A 22,720-nucleotide genomic window follows, 5' to 3' on the forward strand; every position below is an offset into this window, starting at 1 on the left:
TATAGTGAAAACCAGGCATTATCATTATCGTTCTACCATGACACAGGGGGACAATGATAGGTAAAGCAGAGGTATCAATTGACAACAACATGCATCTGGCTAAAACAGCTGGATTGACGGCCGCTTCTCTAAGAATTGATCATCTTAACGGATGAGCACACAGAACTGTCATTCATATCTCTCCAGACAGTCAGTAACGTCATTTAAATCCGAGGTATGTTATATTTGTTGTGATGATGTGTTTTAAATGAACACATAATTTCTTTTTGTTTAAGTCATTGATTAAGATGCAATTAGATATGTAGTACATTTTATCATGATTACGATAGGACTTTCTTGTCTGGTGTCTTAAATCACTCACTCAAGGCAAGTTTGACAAAACATGAATAACATTTTAGAGTCAGTTCAACTGACTTATCACAGACGTGCAGTCATAAGGGCATTTCACAGGCAAACATATTACTTTCGGATGAAACTACAACATCCTCAGATACAGTCCTTATGATAAGATACAGATGGACAGCTTACACGGTCACGTCGTTAGACACAGAACGTCAGCTGACGTCCTAACGCCTTTTGATGCAGAACAACAGCTAAAACTAAACCGTCGTTAGACGCAGAACGTCAGCTGACGCCCTAACGCCTTCTGATGCAGAACAACAGCTAAAACTAAACCGTCGTTAGACGCAGAACGTCAGCTGACGCCCTAATGCCTTCTGATGCAGAACAACAGCTAAAACTAAACCGTCGTTAGGCACAGAACGTCAGCTGACGTCCTAACGCCTTCTGATACAGAACAACAGCTAAACTTAAACCGTCGTTAGACACAGAAAGTCAGCTGACGTCCTAACGCCTTTTGATACAGAGCAACAAATTAAACTAAACATCGTTAGATACAGAACGTATATAGACGTTTTTACGTCATTAAATATAGACGAAGGTTTACAAAATGACGTCGTTAATCCCACGCTGTGGTCCTAAACCTGCCGGTTTTCGTAGACGGGTAGGACGAACATTGGCAATATTTTGTGACAAGTACAGCCACAGTTACCGCCCCTATCAAAACGGCGAGAACACCCACCGATATCCCAGCAATGGTTCCTGGAGTCAATACGTTGTCAGTCTGAGGTGAAGCCTTGTTAAAAAGATAAAAGAAACTTCATGTAAGTCAAGAAAATATAGACTTACCTATTTCATAAATTAACACATAATTCATGTCAGAATAATGGATGTAACTCATCGAACCAGTGACTGTTCTTTGTGTTCGCAATTCGATGTGCAGAGTTGCGTCCCCTGGGCACGCCAGAAACCTTCGATAGTGGGATCCCATCCCGGTTCTGCCCCATTATGTTTCTATATTTGTCAGCACCATATCCGTACTCGTGGTTTTCACCAAAGTGGTAAACGGCCATGACCCGTATCACTTAGGTTTTCCTCCCACTTAAGTTGTCATGCCGTGATATAACGGAAATACTTTCAAAGCGGCGTTAAATCCAACTCACACACTCGCTTTTTGTATTCTTAAGATTTTAGGTTAAGGTATTTCGTAATAAAAATGATGAGATTTTATTCAATCTTTTTATACTCACCACCGCCTCTGCAACGTCAAACTCGCATTGCCCTTCATTGCCGGCTACGTCGATGACAATTACGTACGTCAGGGGGTGGCAGCAGGTGGCCCTGGGTAGAAATACGGGATTTGTTCGACATACTGAATGTTTTACTGGGGTGTGTGCACGTCAAACTACCATGTTATCTTAATAATGTTTGAAACCCGTGAAGATCCAGGGTAGAATAGGTCTTCAGCAACCCATGCTTGCCATAATAAGCGACTATGCTTGTCGTAAGAGGCGATTAACGGGATCAGGTGGTCACGCTCGCTGACATGGTTGCGTGGATCGATGCTCATTATATTAATCACGGGATTGTCTGGATTCAGACTCGATTATTTACAGAACTCCGTCATATAGCTGGAATATTGCTGAGTGCGGCGTTAAACAACAAACCAACTAACCTAATGTTTGATAGCAATGGAACACTATGCAAGACAAACCCTGCGACTTAACATTTCTCTGGATAGTGTCTTATACAGTGTTTCGGACATAAACCAACATTTAGATAGATGTCTATATCAACTGCCAGGCAAAAGAAAGTACACACTTTGGGGACCAAAAAATTATAAACGCTTTCAAAACGTTTCAAGGATAAAAACAGCCGCCGAAACACTGCACGCTTAACTTAACTATGACCCGTATTAAATACATCACATCAACAAAATACCATTTATTGTTTGTTTCATTATTAGCCAACATCAAACATGGGTGTATACTTTCCTTGCTCGGTAGTTTATATACGAGGGACGTTGATCACCTACCAACAAAAAATAATTTGTTCCTTGGGTAACATGTAAAATCACATGATTGTTTACCAAACGTCAATATGTTTTAGATAGATTAAATATTTGTTTAGAATAACGGTTTTAATCATTTTCTTTGGAACATCAGTTGAATACGAATATTGACGTCTGGATTGGATGTACAGTTAGTAGGCGTGAGTGAGTGAGTGAGTGAGTGAGTGAGTGAGTGAGGGAGGGAGGTTTAACGCCGCTTTGAACAGTATTCTAATAATGTCACGCCTTAAGGTCAACCGGGTTTCGAGCCAGTGAATTGCAGCGCCTTAGGCCACCCGTGCGCCCTACTGTTGAAATACAAGTTACATGTGGGACATTTAATATAGAAGTAAAACGGCTATCAGTGTACAAGACCATTGTAAGAGACGGTCTGAGAATATTCCAGGGTTAATCTAATGATCAATATAAATAATGAAATATTTGGAAATATTTGTTTTTCATACGTCAAAGACGCTGTCTTGAGGCCGTCGGCTGTGGTGTCTCCTTCGGCGAACTTTTCGTAGTTGAGGACGCTGGAGTCACCAGCAGTGGACTTGACCAGGTACAGACCTGACCCCTCATCTCCGAATTGAACTGTTCCAAACCACACGTGTTGGTCACAGTCGTCGGAAGATGTCTGGGACGGGCTACAACGGCCGTGCGTGGAGGTGACGTTACACACTGGTGGGGTGTGGTCCTAGAGAACAGAATTGACAGAGTTGATCTTTTGTTTGTTTGTTGTTTAACTCTCGCTTCTATTACGATCACCTTGCCAATGTACAATTGTTTGTTTATTTGTTTGTTGTATCCAATGTCTGGAACTCTATTCTGAACTGATATGTACTAAATATGCAATAAACAGTAAACACATTACATTTTGATAAGGCCTATCACAAGTCATGAATCGTCCAAAAGACATGACACAACGCTGACAATTTTTGTTTGTTTGTTTGTTATTTAATGCCGCACTCAGCAATATTCCAGCTACATGACGGCGGTCTGTAACTAATCGAGTCTGGACCAGACAGACCAGTGATTGACATCGTGAGCATCGATGACATGCATCAACCAAGTAAGCGAGCCTATCCTCCAGATCCCGTTAGTCGCCTCTTACGACAAGCATAGTCGCCTGTTACGGGAGACAGTTGATCTGAAGGGATCTATCTAAATGGATATCCTATTCCATACTTTTACCATTGGGTTGCTGGTTGGCAGGAGAATATACATAAAAACGACTGCGTGCATGCGTGCGTACGTTCGATCGCCCATTAGTGCGTTTATTGTGATTGTGACACTGTTGTAAACGAAACAAATTTTTATGTAAAGTTTTTTTCTTTACATATTGCAGAAGAATATCTGCACCGGTACACAGACGTAATTCAAAATTAACATATCGTTTTTAGTTTGAACAAAATCTGTAAATGCACAATCATGTCACTAGATTTCTGGTCCAACACTTAATTGTCTGGTTTGTTTACCTAACACCGTGGTTTGGCAGGAGTCCTGCGTTACCGCGTCAGGCATCAAGCAAATAATTACTTTTTTAATGCAAATTGTTCGTGTGGCCGGTGCTACCGTTAGCGGAGGACATGCTTACATTTTTGTGCGAGCACCTGGTGTCATCACTGATTTTCAGTGTTCCATTCATATAATATATTTTGCTGTTTACGCCCAATTAAATTTGTTACGGCGTTAATCGAGACTGATGGTTATAGACTGATGTTGACGTTTTATATTTGACGTTAAAATATTTCAAACTCCATCACCTTGGATGAAACCTTCATATGGACTCCCGTATCGCCAGATGGCACACTTGACATACGGTGAGTTCCGACCGTAGTTGTAGTACTTGGTGCTAAAGTCGTTGACGTTGTAGTTGTTGTAGTAGTCGTCGTCGTACAGTCGTACGCGGGCTTGGTGAGTCCGGGAGCCAGGTCAAACGTACACTGCGCTGTGTTGCTGGCCATGTCGACCACGTTGATGTAAGACACGGGGTCGCAGCAGTCGCTCCTGTGGAAAACACACGTTAGTATAGTTGCCATCAGTGTGGAAGCTGTGTCTTGTAGTCATTTTAGATTTTAAATGTACCTATTTCGTTGCCATACGTTGCCTACCCGTAACCCAGGAAAGGTAATCTCATGTAATAGATCATATACGATGTGGTGCAGGGGTTAAAGTATATTTGCTTAATGTTAGCAATGGCAACCGTCGCCCCAGATAAAAAACTAACCCACTACATAACATGCAAGCGTTGATAAAACTTATTGGAAAATGTGGGGAGCACATTTTATGGGAAAAGAGGGGTGGGATGTGATAGGCTGTTAAAGTGAATAATAGTTCAGGGGGAAATTACGTTTGTCAGCAAAAATCATTTCAACTTGATTATTTAAGAGGTGAGTAAAAATGGAGAATTACATGGCGTTCAAAATTACAGTAAACTACGGTTATAACGAACACGCTTATAACGATCTGACGGATATAACGAACTTACTTTTTTGGTCCCGACTATTTGCTGTAGTTATGCTGTATATATGCTTATAACGAACACGCTTATAACGAACTGACGGATATAACGAACTTACTTTTTTGGTCCCGACTATTTGCTGTAGTTATGCTGTATATATGCTTATAACGAACTACGGTTATAACGAACTAAAATAAGTAGTCCCTTTGAGTTCGATATAACCGTTCTTTACTGTATTGCACTTACAAAGCGACGTATGTATTTAAGTTTAATATTAACGTTATTGTCATGTTTTTATCATGTAGCCTTGCTGGATTCATACCCTATAGAGGCCGTCTTGGCCCCCTTGTCAATGGTGTGCCCCAGGGTGAAGTTGTCATACGTGAAGGTGCCCGTCGTCCCCACTGTGGACGAGATCTGGAACAGCCCGAAACCCACATCCCCGAACTGTGCCGTCCCCGACCACGTGTGCAAGTGACAACTACACGGGTCCATCTGAGCCATACTGCAGCTTCCGGTTACCGAGGTCACGTTACACTCAGGGGTCGTGTTGTCCACTTTCTGGAACAGTTCAGACATTGAGAAAAATGACATTAATCCTTGCCTTACTTGGATTGGGCTATAGGCAAAAGAACTCATTTATGGAAGCTATGCCCACTTATCATCAACATCAACAAAAACAATAAAACGATATTTTTATTTATAGTTGTCTTTAAAGGCCACATATCGTATCGTTACGAACACTTTGTGGATCATCACTCCCAAGCGTCTGGTTACAGCACCAGCCACAGCCCTGCCCACAGGTGAAATAACAGGGGCACACTAAACGTCTTCTCACCCTGATTATGTGTTTCTCTACTGTGACCCTGCGGGTATCAAACTGTGGACTGTGAGACGCTGAACCCACAGGTTGGGCTGACACTGTAACGGTCCTGTAACATGTGAACGTGGTTGTGCAAAATTAAATCCTCGAATTTGGAGATAAACATATTATGTTTTCTGTGTAGAACTAGGTCATCTGTAGATTTAACCGCGCGGCGCGTTCGGTTCAAAATTGGATTCATATTTAATACACAGGTAACCTAGCTTTAAATTGAAAACACATTCTGTTTATCTCCTTAATGCCTGCCAACAACGACTGAGAATAAAGTACTTTTCTATAAACATTATCTTAGTGGTGCAGTCGTCAAATCGGCTGTTTCAATCAGAGGTGGTTATTGCGATTTGAAACCTCTCATTGACCAATCAGAATCGATTACTTTATCAATATAACTTGACTCATGGTTAAACTCGACGTCAAAGAATAATTCACTTCTTAATGTTGCATTACTGAATGTTAAGCTATACTTTAGTATAGTCTACTGCTAATAAGATGAAAAGGCCTAATCTGTTATTCTACGATCTGGTATTTGACGGGCACCTACGTATATGTGCTTTAAATCAAGCGATTTCGGTATATATGCGTTATCAGTTTAGTGTTTTCTGTGCCATTCATCCCCTGAAGTAACCCTAAAACCTAGAGAAATGAGAAATAAGGTTTGACCGGCATAAAAGTTCTTTCAATGTGAATTTGTTGTGTACATACGTGGTTACTCCAACCGTGCTTCCAGCATGCAACGTAAAGGTCCCAGTGGCGCTACTGTTTCCTGCTAGTGTGAACGACTTTTTTAACGGACTGACAGCAAATCCCTGATCGTCTGTGATGTCCACGTCTATGGTGGTCCTGCTGTCCCCGGTGTTGGTCACAGTGAAGGGGATCTTCAGGTCTTCCTTGATGTACAGAGACCCTATAGGATATAACCAGTTGGCAGTCTCAGAAAATGGACCTACTTACCGGATACATTTCATGTCATGGTGATCAACATGGGGTATAGTTAAGGGTGGGCTCTCGTATGAGTTGATATTTGCATATTTCCCCAACCCCCCGTAATTAAAGCGTGCTCATCTAAAACTGTGATTGAGTCTGTGGATAATTTTCCAAGACACTCACAGGTGTTTCTATGTTTTTTGTTGGTTGGTTGGTGTTTAACGCCGCACAGAGCAGTATTCCAGCTTGTTGACAGCGACCTGTAAATAATCGAGTCAACTGGGACACGATGAGATGCATCAACCAAGTCGGCGAGCCTGACCACCCGATCCCGCAAGGCTCTTCATACGACAAACATGCGTTGCTGAAGACCAATTCTGGTACGGATATTCAAAGGTTTCACAAGCATGGGTTGCTGAAGACCAATTCTAGCACGGATATTCAAAGGTTTCACAAGCATGGGTTGCTGAAGACCAATTCTAGCACAGATATTCAAAGGTTTCACAAGCATGGGTTGCTGAAGACCTTTTCTAACCCGGATGTTCACAGGGCTATTGCAATGCATATAACGCCAAATACCGCACCGGCAAGGGTTCCTATGTGTAGTTTGACAGCAAGAGGGGATATCTTCATTGGGTCAAGCCGCTGTAGGGCGTTGCCCAGCTTATCAGTGCCGTGTATAGATACTTGGAATGTCTGAAATGAGAATATTTCATTGTAAAATAAGACCCGTCATGCATATATATTCTATAACTATAATGTGACACCATCTGTAGAAAACTTTTGTCTCTCTATACTTCTTTTATTCTTTGTACGACGTTTCAGAGCTTCTTCTTGGTCCTTCTATAAACAAGTGTCATGTATTCATGTTCTCCCAACTTCTAAATGCCCATCAAAGACTTCATTTGAATATAAAACGTTCCTGTTTGTATGTATGTGTTTGATACCTATTTGAAATGTGAATTTGAATGCAAAACGTTCCTGTATATGGTTGATTCCTATTTGATATAAAACAAGCGTATAGTCGACGAAGTTATCTATATCCCCCGCCATTTTAACACGTTATGGTCCCAAACCAGGTAACTGACCCAACATTTCTCTTAGGCCATGTCAAAATAGCTGCAATGGAAATTCTAAAATAAACATTTCTAAAACTCCTTAATATCAAATGGCACCAGTTCACTATTTGCTTTATATATAGACATGCAATGTTTGGCAAGGAAATATTTAACAGCTTATTTGTCATACTCCATAAGTGAACCCACCCTATATTAAAACTTAAATCCAACTTGTTGTCGTGGAAACATAAACAATAAAAAATTCTCAAAGTGCTTAATATCAAAAGGCACCAGTTCAGTATGTGCCTGGTAGACATGCAAAGTTTCGTAGAGAAATATTTAACGGTTTCTGAGATATGCTCCGGAAACGATTTCGGGACGCACGCACACACGCACACGCACACACGTACAGACGGACGGACGGAACCCATTTCAATATCCCCAGCCAACTTTGTTGGGGCGGGGGATAAAAATACATCCGGTTTTGGGGTAGATGTGCAAGACAATTTAGAAGTAGAATGCGGTCAGTTGTCAGTTTACTTTAGTGTGGAGTCATCAATCTTCAGTGTCTGGTGTGACCACCACTTCCATCGTCACATACTTGGCAACGACACCCTTTGGGACGGACGGAAAACATCACGAGGGGTATTACATGCTTGACAAACTGATGACAACCAACTGTGTTTTGTGGTATGAAGTGGTACTTTCCCTTACCATTACGCTTCCACTGCCGAACGCTGAACGTTGCAAACCACAAGCGTCAACGTAACGCTCCCCTGGTCGTCGATGAACACGACATCGGCAATCACTTATTTCAAGGTGACCTTCACTGAATTGTTAAGAGGATAGCAACCCATTCTTGCCTCCTGAAATTCAGATGTGATGAACACCACACTTCGCGAGAATCACGGTGACTTGGCAACAATATCGGACTAGCAGGTCGGCTTGGTCAGATGTGACAGTTCTGGTACTGCTAAGTTGCAAGCAAGGGATGCTAGGGCCTGTCAAAGATGTTGTGTGAAACCGGTTCCGTGAATATCCTGCCGACATGACGTCATACTGGGTGGCCATGGACGGGGACGATCTTCAGAAGTGCCAGTTTGCTGCTAACGTGTCGGAAGTGACTGCACGGTGTCATTACGAACACCGATAGGTTCAACCGCAATATTCAGTTGCATTCCAATCTCAATCATTCTGAGTGAGTGAGTATGGTTTTACGCCGCTTTTAGCTATATTCCAGCAATATCATGGCGGGGGACACCAGAATGGGCTTTAACCACTGGGCTACCCGACCGCCCCCAATCATTCTGAAGGCCCGTAACATTTCCATTTCGGACAGTCGTTGCATCTCCATTTTGAACGTTTGATGTGAAAAACAATCAATATCGTCAATAATTTGTACATGTTTATGTCATGTGACCCGATATATCGTTATTTCAAATATTTTACATATACTGGCGGAAAATGTTTTTATACAGAAAAAAGAACATTTTCCGCTAATGATAATGAAGCGTGATATTTTACAAACCTTAGTCGGTAATGTGAATGTTCCTTTGAATATAGTTGCAGCCCGACCTCGGCCCTGAGTTAAGGGAGATGACTCTACTGGAGTTCCCGTGCTGTCTATGAGGACGACCTGAGTGATCCCCCCTATCTTGTCTATGGACGGGACTGTGATGATTGCTGTGGCAATATCACCTAAACGAAAAGCAACGTTAATTGTGTACCAAAATATAGCAGACAATTCTAACATTCGTTTCATTGTTAGTATATACCACCACGTCAAACCCATTTTAATAGCAAATCTTTCAATCGGGCTTTCTTTCACATTAAACGGACACTATGTCATATGAATGAAACAGTTCAAACACAACTCACTCACTCGGTCTATCACTCATTTTTAATTCTTTCAAATGACGAGTTAAAAAAAGTGCCAAGTGGGAATGTGAAATTGTAAAGTCGCCGCGATGTCATTTTTAGATATGGTATGAAACTTATCAGACATGTTCATATATTTGACAATTAGTCCTTTGTCTTTCTTACACATGTACGTTTTGACTTCTGGCATGATATATTACACAATAAGCGAAAAGGGACATGTCAGTGATTCAACCTGAATCTTTAACAACATTTATGCCTCATGCAAGAAACGTATGATTGTGGGTTCGAATCCCGGTTCGCCCCGATTACGTTTCTAGGTTTGTCAGCACCATACCCGAACTCGGGGGATTCACCAAAGTTGTAAATGTCTGAGACCTGCATCACTTCGGGCTTTCTTCCCACATTAAGCTGACACGCCGTGATGTAACTGGAATTCTGTTCAAGGCGGCGTTTAAACCCAAACTCACTCATTCGAATACCCATAACAATTTGTAAAGGTTTTGCCCATGACTTAAATTATGCAGATCTTGTGGACTAAAAATGGCTCTCATCCTGCTTTGTTTCTCCTACCCCGATTCAAGACGTCTAATCTTGGGTCCTTGCAATTTGATACCTTGTCTGAGCAACAGTTAAACCGTTTTTTTCATTTTGAATCGCTTTCAAACCAGTGTTTAATTGACTATCGTTGATATGTTTTCCTCCTGACTAGTCAGTGTTCAGCACCTGCAATGGGCCTTCCTGTTATCTCATACTGGAATCCGTTCAGGGGGTTTGTCTGTACAAACTTGGTGCTGAAGTCGATGGTGCTCTGGGCGGTCACCTCCAAGGCCCAGTGGACACTGTCCTGCTTCGTCAGATGCCACACGCCGGGCTGGGGGGACTGTAGATAACATGAATATAGCATATATCCCTGTTTATTTATCATATAAACTTATGGAAAGAAATAATGCGACGGTTGTTGAGGGAATCAATATGTACTGTCGTGAAATCTCGCGTACGTGGAAGAAAATCGGTTGTTTGGCATTTTACTGAACACATCCCACACAACATAATATTTTTAATTCGATGTGTTTCCGAATGCAGCATGGATTACTTATAACTATGTGTTTTTTCTTCTATGCTCTTATGTCGTCTATGTTTTTTTATTGACCGCCTAGGGCGTTCGGCTAGACTAGTGGTTAAAGCGTTCGCTCGTCACGCTAAAGACCCGGGTTCGATTCCCGACATGTGTACAATGTTTGAAGCCCATTTCTGGTGTCCCCCGCCGTGATGTTGCTGGAATATTGCTAAAAGCGGCGTAAAACCATACTCACTCACTCACTTTTGACCGCCTCCGTGGTCTAGTGGTAGATCGTCCGCCCGGAGTGCGGAAGTTCCAGGGTTTGATCCCGGCCGCGTCTTGGTACTTCTTGCACTGCCTTTCGCTGGACATTAAGGGGTTAAAACAAGGACGGGTCGGCTCGGAGTCGGGTATCCATGTTAAACTGCGGCATAGTATCTCAGTGGGCCCGCACTATAAATCGGCATCAGTCCAGACTAGTACAAACAGCCACACACACGTGCATGTACGTCGCTATATAAGTACAATAATCTTGGACGCGGCATTAAACCCCATTTCACCTCACCTCACCTATTCTCCTATTTCGTCTATGCTCTTATTTCCAGTGACATGATGTTGTGTTTTTCATATGTGCTGTATCCAATCTTTAAAGGAAAATCTGTCTGAAATTATATCTGAACCGTAAAACACAATTCTTCATAAGCAATCACACCTTTATTTTAATAAATCGAACTCCGCCTCCAAGATCTTTAAGTGTAACATTTCCAGTTGTCTTCATGGGTATAGGGGCTTCTGGAATTAAAATATCAACAAAATAAATAATGTATGATGTTATCAAGAGGGGTAAAAAGGTAATAAATAACAGAACATACCATGGCATAGCGTATATCGTGATCAAGACAGATTGGAGATAGATAAATAATGTTATCTGGCATCAACTGTTTGACCTTGACCTTTACTCACTAGAAGGTGCTACCAAAAGGGCAGAACATGATCTTGCGGTACGCGCCCCCAGATTTACTTACAGAATTTCGTGAATGAATGTTTCTCCATTTCGTTCTGTATCCCGTTTTTGAAAAAATCACAAAAATGAAGACCGAAGATGGTGACAGAAATAACTCACTGTGTCGGTCGGTCAGTGTGACGTCATAGTATATAACTCACTGTGTGGGTCGGTCAATGTGACGTTATAGTATATAACTCACTGTGCGGGTCGGTCAATGTGACGTCATAGTATATAACTCACTGTGTGGGTCGGTCAGTATTACGTTATAGTATATAACTCACTGTGGGTCGGTCAGTGTGACGTCATAGTATATAACTCACTGTGTGGGTCGTTTACTGTGACGTCATAGTATATAACTCACTGTGTGGGTCGGTCAGTGTGACGTTATAGTATATAACTCACTGTGTGGGTCGGTCTGTGTGACGTTGTAGTATATAACTCACTGTGTGGGTCGGTCTGTGTGACGTAGTATATTACTCACTGTGTGGGTCGGTCAGTGTGACGTTATAGTATATAACTCACTGTGTGGGTCGGTCAGGGTGACGTTATAGTATATAACTCACTGTGTGGGTCGGTCAGTGTGACGTTGTAGTATATAACTCACTGTGTGGGTCGGTCTGTGTGACGTTGTAGTATATAACTCACTGTGTGGGTCGGTCTGTGAGACGTAGTATATTACTAACTGTGTGGGTCGGTCAGTGTGACGTTATAGTATATAACTCACTGTGTGGGTCGGTCAGGGTGACGTTATAGTATATAACTCACTGTGTGGGTCGGTCAGTGTGACGTTATAGTATATAACTCACTGTGTGGGTCGGTCAGTGTGACGTTATAGTATATAACTCACTGTGTGGGTCGGTCAGTGTGACGTTATAGTATATAACTCACTGTGTTGATCGGTCAGGGTGACGTTATAGTATATAACTCACTGTGTGGGTCGGTCAGTGTGACGTTATAGTATATAACTCACTGTGTGGGTCGGTCAGTGTGACGTTATAGTATATAACTCACTGTGTGGGTCGGTCTGTGTGACGTTGTAGTATATAACTCACTGTGTGGGTCGGTCTGTGTGACGTAGTATATTACTCACTGTGTGGGTCGGTCAGTGTGACGTTATAGTATATAACTCACTGTGTGGGTCGGTCAGGGTGACGTTATAGTATATAACTCACTGTGTGGGTCGGTCAGTGTGACGTTGTAGTATATAACTCACTGTGTGGGTCGGTCTGTGTGACGTTGTAGTATATAACTCACTGTGTGGGTCGGTCTGTGTGACGTAGTATATTACTCACTGTGTGGGTCGGTCAGTGTGACGTTATAGTATATAACTCACTGTGTGGGTCGGTCAGGGTGACGTTATAGTATATAACTCACTGTGTGGGTCGGTCAGTGTGACGTTATAGTATATAACTCACTGTGTGGGTCGGTCAGTGTGACGTTATAGTATATAACTCACTGTGTGGGTCGGTCAGTGTGACGTTATAGTATATAACTCACTGTGTGGGTCGGTCAGTGTGACGTTATAGTATATAACTCACTGTGTTGATCGGTCAGGGTGACGTTATAGTATATAACTCACTGTGTGGGTCGGTCAGTGTGACGTTATAGTATATAACTCACTGTGTGGGTCGGTCAGTGTGACGTTATAGTATATAACTCACTGTGTGGGTCGGTCAGGGTGACGTTATAGTATATAACTCACTGTGTGGGTCGGTCAGGGTGACGTTATAGTATATAACTCACTGTGTGGGTCGGTCAGTGTGACGTTATAGTATATAACTCACTGTGTGGGTCGGTCAGTGTGACGTTATAGTATATAACTCACTGTGTGGGTCGGTCAGTGTGACGTTATAGTATATAACTCACTGTGTTGATCGGTCAGGGTGACGTTATAGTATATAACTCACTGTGTGGGTCGGTCAGTGTGACGTTATAGTATATAACTCACTGTGTGGGTCGGTCAGGGTGTTGGTCGGTTTGCCTGTGCCTGTGCCTGTGCCGGCTTCTGCTATGATCTTGATAGTCACCTCCCGGATTGTGTTATCAATGGGGATGTCAATCAGCTTCCCCGTCGCTGTACCCACAGACATCTTCAGAATCGTCGCGCCGGATGTTGTCACAGATTCCTGAGATATGTTTTATATCTTATTGTCATTTCTTTCATTCGACAAGTTAAGCAGTGAATGTTTATAATTAAAGTTTCTATATACAAAGGAATTTAAATACATGGCAACATATTTGGTTCACTAAGTGAAGAATCACATTTCACGCCATTACGACAACAGAAAGTATTCTCCCACATCATGAGGGGCGGTTGGGTGGCCTAGTGGTTAAAGCGTCGCTCGTCACGCCGAAGACCCGGGTTCGATTCCCGACATGCGTACAATGTGTGAAGCCCATTTGTGGTGTCCCCCGCCGTATTATTGCCGGAATATTGATAAAAGCGGCGTAAAACCATACTCACTCACTCCAAGCGCCTGATTTTATTACCCATGTCAGCGGGTCCGTTGGCATTCAGTTGAATTACTTCCTGTTAGATAGTTTCAAATTGTGTATATTATCACCAACATCGCGGTGTAAAATGTTTACCTTGATGACATCTGACATTTTTCCAACGCCTGCCTTGTCTGTGCTGTAGACCGACCCGCCGGACGCCGCCGCCAGACCAGCGTACAGATCAAGGCCCGCAGATCGCCTCGCCCGTGGGGGTCCTGGGACACAATGTACATTGTTATACCTCTTGTTAGAATCTTAAAATTCCATTGGTTAAACATACCACTTGACCAAACAATACACCAAAATCATGTGACTGACAATGACCTCGAATAGTGACTCGTCACATGATCAGTATATACCTGTCATGTGATCAATATTGACTCGTCTGCAAGAAAACAAGATGGCGTCTGGTAGGAACATTTCACGGTTCGCAGCTAAGTTACTGTTAGGAAACAGAGGATGGCTTAAAGACTCCATAAACCTTAAAGTGGATTTCGAAATAACAAAACGAATAATTACTCTTGACGAGGTCTATGTGCGAAAACAAGGACCTCTTTGCGGTCAGACAACCTGAGGGGTCGTGTCTTTGGGTCTTTGTTTTCGCATATTGACCTCTTCAAGTGTAATTATTTGTATACTATTGTACAGTAAAGTACATAATCACGTTCCCCCTACTACTAATTTGGTCTATGTTTTTAAATGACATCGCCCAAACATAATCAAGTACAAAGGGTAATTGAGAAAATCGCATTTTGTCCATTATCTATGCTGATGAGTCGGGTCTGACATCACTTTAAACAGTATTTCAGTTCTTTAACGTCTCCTATCGGGATAGAACAGTCCCCAGGGAGCTAAGACTGAATGTAAAGTGTACACTGATCCATTGACCGGGGTAACAATGCCTAAGTGCTTAGAGCATGCTTATGCATGGGGTCAACGCCAAATATATGGATTATTTTATTACTATTATATTTATTTTTATTTTTAAGAGCGACGGGGCACGCAGTCAGGGTATGATGACACGCAATCAACAAAGTCCCCTAGTCTGATCCCCGATGCATTTCGCCGCCTCTTACGAAAAACATTAGCTACTAGGAACCTATATATAGATCCTTAATGACTGCGGTGTTAGAGAGACTATTTACAGTCCATGTGTACCTATATTTCTCCTTGTGTATACGCAGCTCCTGGTGAGAACAAACTCCAAAGTCAGTTTCTTCCTGGTCAGCAATGTAGACACGTGACCTAACCTGTCCAGGTCTCCTGGATTGACGCTGGTCAAGACATAGATCTTCGAGCCCTGGTCCATCACGCTGGCAGCTGGATGGACGGCAGAGGGGTTTATGTTTGGGTGTTACATACAAACACTATTAAAAAATATACTTTGGGTAAAGAATAACGTTCACAATGAAACCTTATTAAATATTATATGACTTATTCGATTTTTAATTTAGTCACTTAATCTAATACTCGTGGTATTAGCTAGCATTAGCTAGGTGGTACTTCCTTGTGGATGATTCACCGAAGTGGTAAACGTCTGAGACCTGCATCACTTCGGGCTTTTCTCCCACATTAAGCTGACACGCCGCGATATAACTGGAATACTGTGAAAAGCGGCGTTAAACCCAACTCACTCCTTGTGGATGAGCATCAGATGGCCCATGACATGGAGGTTAGACCAGCAATCATCGACCAATTTGAGTTAATGGAATTATTATTAAAAATTCTTCAAAAGTATTTTGTCTTATGCGTTCAATGAAGAGTAAAAACATTTTTACATATGCATTTAAACAATGGATTCGTTGGTTTGTGCATTGTCAATTACCGTCGGTGATTTCAACAATGTGCCTTGTCAATTACCGCAGATGGTTTGAACAATGTGCCTTGTCAATCAAGTTTGATGACTCAACAAGTTTAACTATCATTTACATAGGCGACCTTCATATTCACATCAATCAACGATGATTGGTTTGATAGGTTAACAAAGGACAGGATAATAACATAATATGTCTGGAGATATAACAATATATGTGGAACTTATGTTTCATAACTATCATCCATGGATCAAGGCACGCCGCTAAAATTGTTGTCTTTAAGGGAATATATCAACTTTATGGCTGAAATAAAGGGTTATAATTCATCATAATTTCACCCAAGTAATAAATACTTACCAGTCTCTAAGGCCGTTAAGGTCAACTCATGACACGGTCTGCTGGTATTGACTTCCAAGGTATTGAGGTATTCCAGGACATGGCGGCCATCCCGGGACGTGGTGACATCGGTACTGCCTGTCGGAATCCAACAGAGAGTAAGAACATTCACAATAAACAGGCAAGCTTACTAGGCTAAAAGTATTTGTGGAAAGTTTTGTAGATACTAATTTATGTAACCTAAAATATATACCAAAAAGTATACAGGTTCAGGATGAGTCTCAAATAAACATTTTTAACTCCAGCATTACGTCTCTGGCAAACAAAACCATTTCAACCTTAATTCTTGTGACAAGCTTATGAACCTTTACTGTTATGGGCGGTGGGGAAGCGCGGTGGGGAAAGAGTTCGATACTTCAGACCAAGACCCAGGTTTGAATCCTACATGGGCAGAATGTGAGGCCCATTTCCGGTGTCCATGCCGCGATTTTCGTGGAATATTGCTAAAAGCAACTTAAAACAATACTCACCAACTTTCTATTCATCAGTATGGCAGGCTTCAGTACATCCTTGGACACTAAATATTAGGTGTATCGCAACCAGATGACTTTCTAATTCAATTTTATTTATGTTATTTCGAAGAATACAGAATTGTTAGGTTGGTTGGTTAATTACCGGGGCGGTGGGGTAGCCTGGTGGTTGAAGCGTTCGCTCGTCACGCCGACGTCCCGGGTTCGATTTACCACTTGGGTTCAATGTGTAAAGACCATTTCTGGTGTCCCCCGCCGTGATATTGCTGGAATGTTGATAAAGCGGCGTAAAACCATACTCACTCACTATCCTAATTACCTGATTCATCTTGGCTGACTACGATATAGCGATGGACTTTGGTGGCAGACATGAATCTCGTGACAGTCTCCCGTGCCGTGGCAATGCACATAGAGTCGCCAGTGTGGATCACGAATCCGAGGGAGGACGAACGTTGAAGCTGCAAAAGCTCCTGAAATTTCTCGTCTCCGATCAGGTGTCGTAATCCAAATGCTGAAAATACAAGTTAAATCATACCTAGCTTATCATACAATTTTACTGTTCTAAATCATCTCCCTGTCTGGTTCCTAATGCGTTTATTGTGATCAAAGGGTTCAGTACCTGGGTGAATGAAGAACGCAGTGGTGTGTCTTATAGCGCCCTCTGCCGCCTGGTGGTGGAGGTAGTAGTGGGGGGACATGTTGGGGTCGCTGCTGTCCTTGTTGATGCCGCCAGTGGCAGCAGACGTCGTGCTGGACATATCGAGGGGGCCGCCGTGACTACATTTCCCAGTCTGGTGCAAACTCGGTTTTCCTGATAGAATAAAAGTAAACAGTAATTTGCATACCTGATTGTGTCACTTTGAAGAAAATCTAAAACCTAAAAATCAAATCATATTCTTATGGATCATAGACAACGAAGATTATTACCCAGGATTCACTGATCGCATTTCACTGACTCCTGTAGAAATCACGGCATCTGATTAGTTGAATTGCCTTTTACAAAAATTACTGTTATGTGTCACGGCATTTCCTAACAAAGCGGAAGTTATACACCTAACAAAGCGGAAGTTATACTGCCAGGTCACTGATTTTAGAACTTAACCCCCATACTGATTTTATTGATCATCTAAATTACTTTCTTCTTGAAATGACAATGGCATATCGAGCACATATGATAATCTCTCCCTCGCTAGTCTGTCCCTTGAAACTCACAATTTATGACATTACTTCAATCCAGGTTTATTATTCATAAGTTGTCATACTTCGTTCGTTAGTATCTGGAACTCAATGTCCGGAACTCTATTCTAAAGTGATATGTTCTAAGTATGCAATAAACAGTAAACAAAAGCCTTTCAAAACTACATTCTAATAAGGCCTGTTGCAACATGAATCGTCCAAGAGATATGACACAACGCTGAGAATTTGTTTTTGTTTGTTTGTTGTTTAACGCCGCACTCAGCAAAATCCCAGCTACACGACGGCGGTCTGTAAATAATCGAATCTGGACCAGACAATCCAGTGATTGATGTCATAGGCATCGATCCACACAACTGGGATACGATGACATGCATCAACCAAGTCAGCGAACCTAATCACCCTATCCCGTTAGTCGCCTCTTACAAGCAAGGTCGTCTCTTACGGCAAGCATTGGTTGACCTATTCTAACCCGGATCTTCACGGGGCCACAACGGTGAGAAAATGCATGAGGGGTATATCAAGAGCTTTACACTTTCTTTATAATAATAATAAATATTATATATATAATAAAACTACTATTTCTCACTTTCAGGTTTCCTTCTGTCCTGTCCACTTCTGTAGCCGCTGGTCAGATGTCCATCAATCAGTAAGTTGCCTGTACACGGGGCATCTGTGAATGGACTTAAAGAAAGAAGTAGGCAACTTAGAAGGTGAGGTGAGGTGAAATGAGGTGAGGTCGCGTCCTAGATTATTGCACTTATATAGCGACGTGCTTGCACGTGTGTTTGTGTGTGTGTGTGTGTGTGGCTGCTTGTACTAGTCCGGGCTGATGCCGATTTATAGTGCTGAGATACCATGCTGCAGTTTAACATAAATACCCCACTCAGACACAGTATACTTACTCCGAGCCGACCAGTCCTTGTTTTAGACCCTTAATGCCGAGCGCCAGACAGGGTAACAACAAGTACCATCTTTTAACGTCTTTTGGTATGACGCGGTCAGGGATCGAATCCCGGACCTTCCGCTCTCCGGGCGGACGCCCTACCACTAGACCACGGAGGCGGTCGACAACTTAGAAGCGGTTGTGACAATGACAAGGGAATTTGGCTACAGATAAGACATCACCTACTTGCATGATCTGCACGTATCCATAGAGATTGGTGACTGGTCCATCAGTGTTTTCCCGCGAATACCTTTGTGTGTGGAAATAGAAAAGCTTGAGGATGTGCCATGTGTACTAAGTTTCCAATTTTGTAATCCTGTTTTAAAATGTTACATGCTTTTCCTCAGATATGATTTATTTGTCCATTATTTCATACCAAAGATACTATTTTCTTGTCTTTCCAACGTCAATTTATCGACAAAGTTATTGAAATCTTATCATTGTTCTGGGGAACCCTTCTCAACCAAGCTTGCACTTGGGAAACAGTTAATGGAAAATGTTCTTGTTTCTTAACTTTTTATGCTAACGAAAAACACAAAGGTTATACACAACAGGCAGAACATACTTCCATACCCGAATACCTTTACACATGCCCCTAGTTATCTCACATGCCGTCAGGGGAAAGGTCAATTGACAGTTTTGAAACAAAGCATATCGGGTGTATCAATGTTATTGACAGTATTTAAATGATACCAAATGGCAGGTATTATATGCTTAAAACGGACTTGTCCTTAGAGTGATAGCATATCGTACCTAAAACGTCATATGCAGCAGATCCATTCATTTCCGGCCAATTTGTGTTGCTGTAGAACATCTGGACTATGTGAAGAAACTGACCAATCAGATCTCGAGCTACGGCGTAGTCTGGCGTGGGCTTATAGAGCTCGTTCACTGACGCTTCCCGTAACAACATCATCTTCTCATGTGCTGGGGAGGACAGTAGCGGCATGGATATAAACAACGACGTTTTTTTGTAGATTGCTGATTTCACGGATGTAGAGAGACCAAAATCCTCCCAAATGAAAAAAATCTAAACTTTTCACACAGTTGGTATATATCCCTACACAGTTAGTATATATCCAACATGATGACGCGTCTATATTTATGTAAACCATTTTATTGCGTGTCACCTTATTAATCTATACTGTAAAGCGATTATAAAATATTGTGGATGGGATTATTATATCAGTTTGAAGATCTAATCTGATGATGTTCGCCTGTTCTTGTCACGACATCCATTCAGTATCACCTTCTTTAATGGCCTCCCCGTTGACGTGCCAGGCAGCCTCCGTGTAGTGGTCCTGGTCCACTCTGTTGTTGGCCTTCACGATGTCATCGATGGCCTCCTGAAACCGCTTCTCCGACACAGTGCCTGGCATAAAATACGTTGTTTAAATAATTGTTACTTTTAAGGCCCCAGCAACTTTAATAGTGTAGTATTACTGATATTTTATCAATTGGGAGAGGCGTTGTCATAGATTTATGAATATTTAATTAAGTTATTATTTGTTTGAGAACATTTAAAAGATATTTATAGAAATTATACACCCTAATGATATAAACTACAACATTTTTAGAGATAGGTTTATAACCATTGCTGTTTCGTCTGACCGGCCTAGATCAGCTGCTTCCATGTTACCCCGTCAATAAAATACATCTATCAAACGTTATGTGTAATGATGCCATCATAATACAGGTGAGGTTTACGTTTCACAGCTTTGATCTATCCCCTTGTTTTAAACCAACCTCCACAATACTCCTCAAACAGTTCCTTGGCTGTTACATTTTTGATACCACCGAAATCTCCGCGTCTACCGAATATTCCCATAGGCAACGTCTCCTGACAAAACTTCGCCACAGCTCTCAAGATGGCGGCTTCTGTGATGTCCTGGTGGGTGAAGTCAGACGGCAGAAGGCTGTACCTGTTTGGCAGGAAGCCCAACACGCAGACGACACACACCAACAAAACGACAAACGAAAATCCAGAAGACGCCATACTTTTGATTCTTATGTCGTACAGAATTCTTATGTCGTACAGAATCTTCCAAGACACAAACGGAATAAGAGTTGTTTTTCACACCTTATGACTAATCAGATCTTCAATGTATGTCACTCAGAACCAGCAGTTGATAATGATGACTGTATAAGGCAAAATAATTCACAGTTCCGTCGGTTCTATCTTGTCCCGATTGTACTAGTACGCGGTTCTTTACCAGATGAGACGATTCCTGTGCATCAATTGTAGAATGTCGATATAAATTCAGACCGATAAGCTAAACCTATGTTCCTTCCTCAGTAATGTAAACATAACTGAGCAGAGACTATATTGGTCAGGCTCCTGTCAGCGCCCAACTCTATCAAGAAATAATACCTTAAGCGCACTGTTCTAAAATATATCATAGCGCCACTCTTATACCCAGTAGGATATTCACCCCGACCAATCGTCATCTGCACGTCATAATACAGATCTGTGTGATATACCCCTCCTGACTCACTAATCCATGCATCATATATTAAGTGGTCTGTTTAAATTTCATGTCGTACGGATAACGATTATCTATTCCTCAAGAGACACGTACACATTTCAGGAAATACTTCCCGATAATGACAGATAAGCGCAGCGCTCAGTAAACTCTTAGCAACATCTACAATGCAAAACAATTTTCGTAATCACCAAATAGTTAGCTATCAACATGGTTGTCGGACTTTCTAAGCTTTATAGCAGGAATACGGCGACGTATAGGTTTACGTTGTTTGTACGTTTTCTTAAGGGTATAAAATTGCTTCCTTCAGCTGTCAGTACCGTTCATCATGAGTGCGAATCCAACATTCGTCTGTAATATGATAAATAAATGCGCCATAGCTGCTCGTGGGTTTAACAAAGTAGTAAATGTGACTCTTTGACTTCCCTTGACGTGAAGCCGTTATAAAACTGGCGTTATATTCAATAAATAAATACAACTTTACATATCTAAAAGAGATATCTGCCAAAATGTAATAGACCACACATGTAATATGCTATTCAAACTATATGTATACGTTATCAATTATAGCCTATCCATTATTCTAAAGATATCTTTATCAACGATTGGCGAAATATCTTGTAAAGTACATAATTATACTTAGACGAAAGGTAAGACCATACAAACAAGCATGTTTAATTCAGATGGATACTTTCAAAAGTAATTCTCTAAATGCGTGTCGGGTTTGTTAGAATTCTTATCGATCGTATTAAGTTAATATTTAAAGTTCCTTATCTATCTACCCAGCATTTAGATAAAGTCCTGCAAGGAAACAACGCTGGAATTCAATGACCATGTTGAGCTGGGTCTTAGTGTGGTTGACTTCCCCTGCAATATCCTGGTGACGGCATTACACAGACAGGGTGTGGACGGTGCACCCGTGTGACGCCAACAACAGGTCAACAGTGCACATGGACAAAGCTCCCACTTAAAGCTCTGAGAAAAAAACATTGAGAGGTGTGTATTTATGTTTATTTTCAAAGGAGATACCTGTTACACAAAGGACAAACAATTCTTGAGAGAGAATTTTAGTACTGAAGATGAACGTATTTAAAAAATTAGAAAGATACAACGAAATAAATACGTAAAACAAGTAAGCAAATCAAGGTTGCAGTTATCACAGTATACTCAATAAATAGATATTCACATATGTACATTGGCTATACACTTACTTTAATTCCTGGCTGTACAACAACACGTGGTTGTCATAGTAAGCT

At 41.7% G+C, this 22,720-nt stretch overlaps 1 protein-coding gene across 1 annotated transcript; it reads right to left on the bottom strand.

Moving 5' to 3' along the window:
* Nucleotides 1–958: 958 nt before the first annotated feature.
* On the bottom strand, nucleotides 959–20,977 carry LOC139465542 (von Willebrand factor A domain-containing protein 7-like). The gene is made up of 22 exons (XM_071247260.1): nucleotides 20,728–20,977; nucleotides 20,231–20,353; nucleotides 19,735–19,908; nucleotides 19,168–19,231; nucleotides 18,625–18,719; nucleotides 17,461–17,652; nucleotides 17,161–17,352; nucleotides 16,333–16,449; nucleotides 15,320–15,481; nucleotides 14,255–14,376; nucleotides 13,614–13,791; nucleotides 11,372–11,451; nucleotides 10,323–10,479; nucleotides 9,247–9,416; nucleotides 7,245–7,356; nucleotides 6,439–6,640; nucleotides 5,692–5,785; nucleotides 5,176–5,414; nucleotides 4,156–4,399; nucleotides 2,854–3,086; nucleotides 1,593–1,680; nucleotides 959–1,135 (listed from the first exon to the last, which is right to left on the bottom strand). The coding sequence occupies exons 1-22, from the start codon at nucleotides 20,975–20,977 to the stop codon at nucleotides 959–961; spliced, it is 3,465 nt and encodes a 1,154-aa protein (XP_071103361.1).
* Nucleotides 20,978–22,720: the final 1,743 nt, after the last annotated feature.

This window comes from Haliotis cracherodii, unplaced genomic scaffold, assembly GCF_022045235.1.
Source record: "Haliotis cracherodii isolate W230 unplaced genomic scaffold, xgHalCrac1.p SCAF_18, whole genome shotgun sequence".
Taxonomy (NCBI): domain Eukaryota; kingdom Metazoa; phylum Mollusca; class Gastropoda; order Lepetellida; family Haliotidae; genus Haliotis; species Haliotis cracherodii.

Bases quoted from the DNA above. Each gene is read 5' to 3' on its own strand.
- LOC139465542 (XM_071247260.1), bottom strand. From the start codon at position 20,977: ATGGCGTCTTCTGGATTTTCGTTTGTCGTTTTGTTGGTGTGTGTCGTC. The intron at 16,450-17,160 runs GTAATTAGGATA...GGATTCCGACAG, and splicing joins AGTCAGCCAAGATGAATCAG to GCAGTACCGATGTCACCACG. The intron at 1,136-1,592 runs GTGGTGAGTATA...CTTTTTAACAAG, and splicing joins AGTTTGACGTTGCAGAGGCG to GCTTCACCTCAGACTGACAA.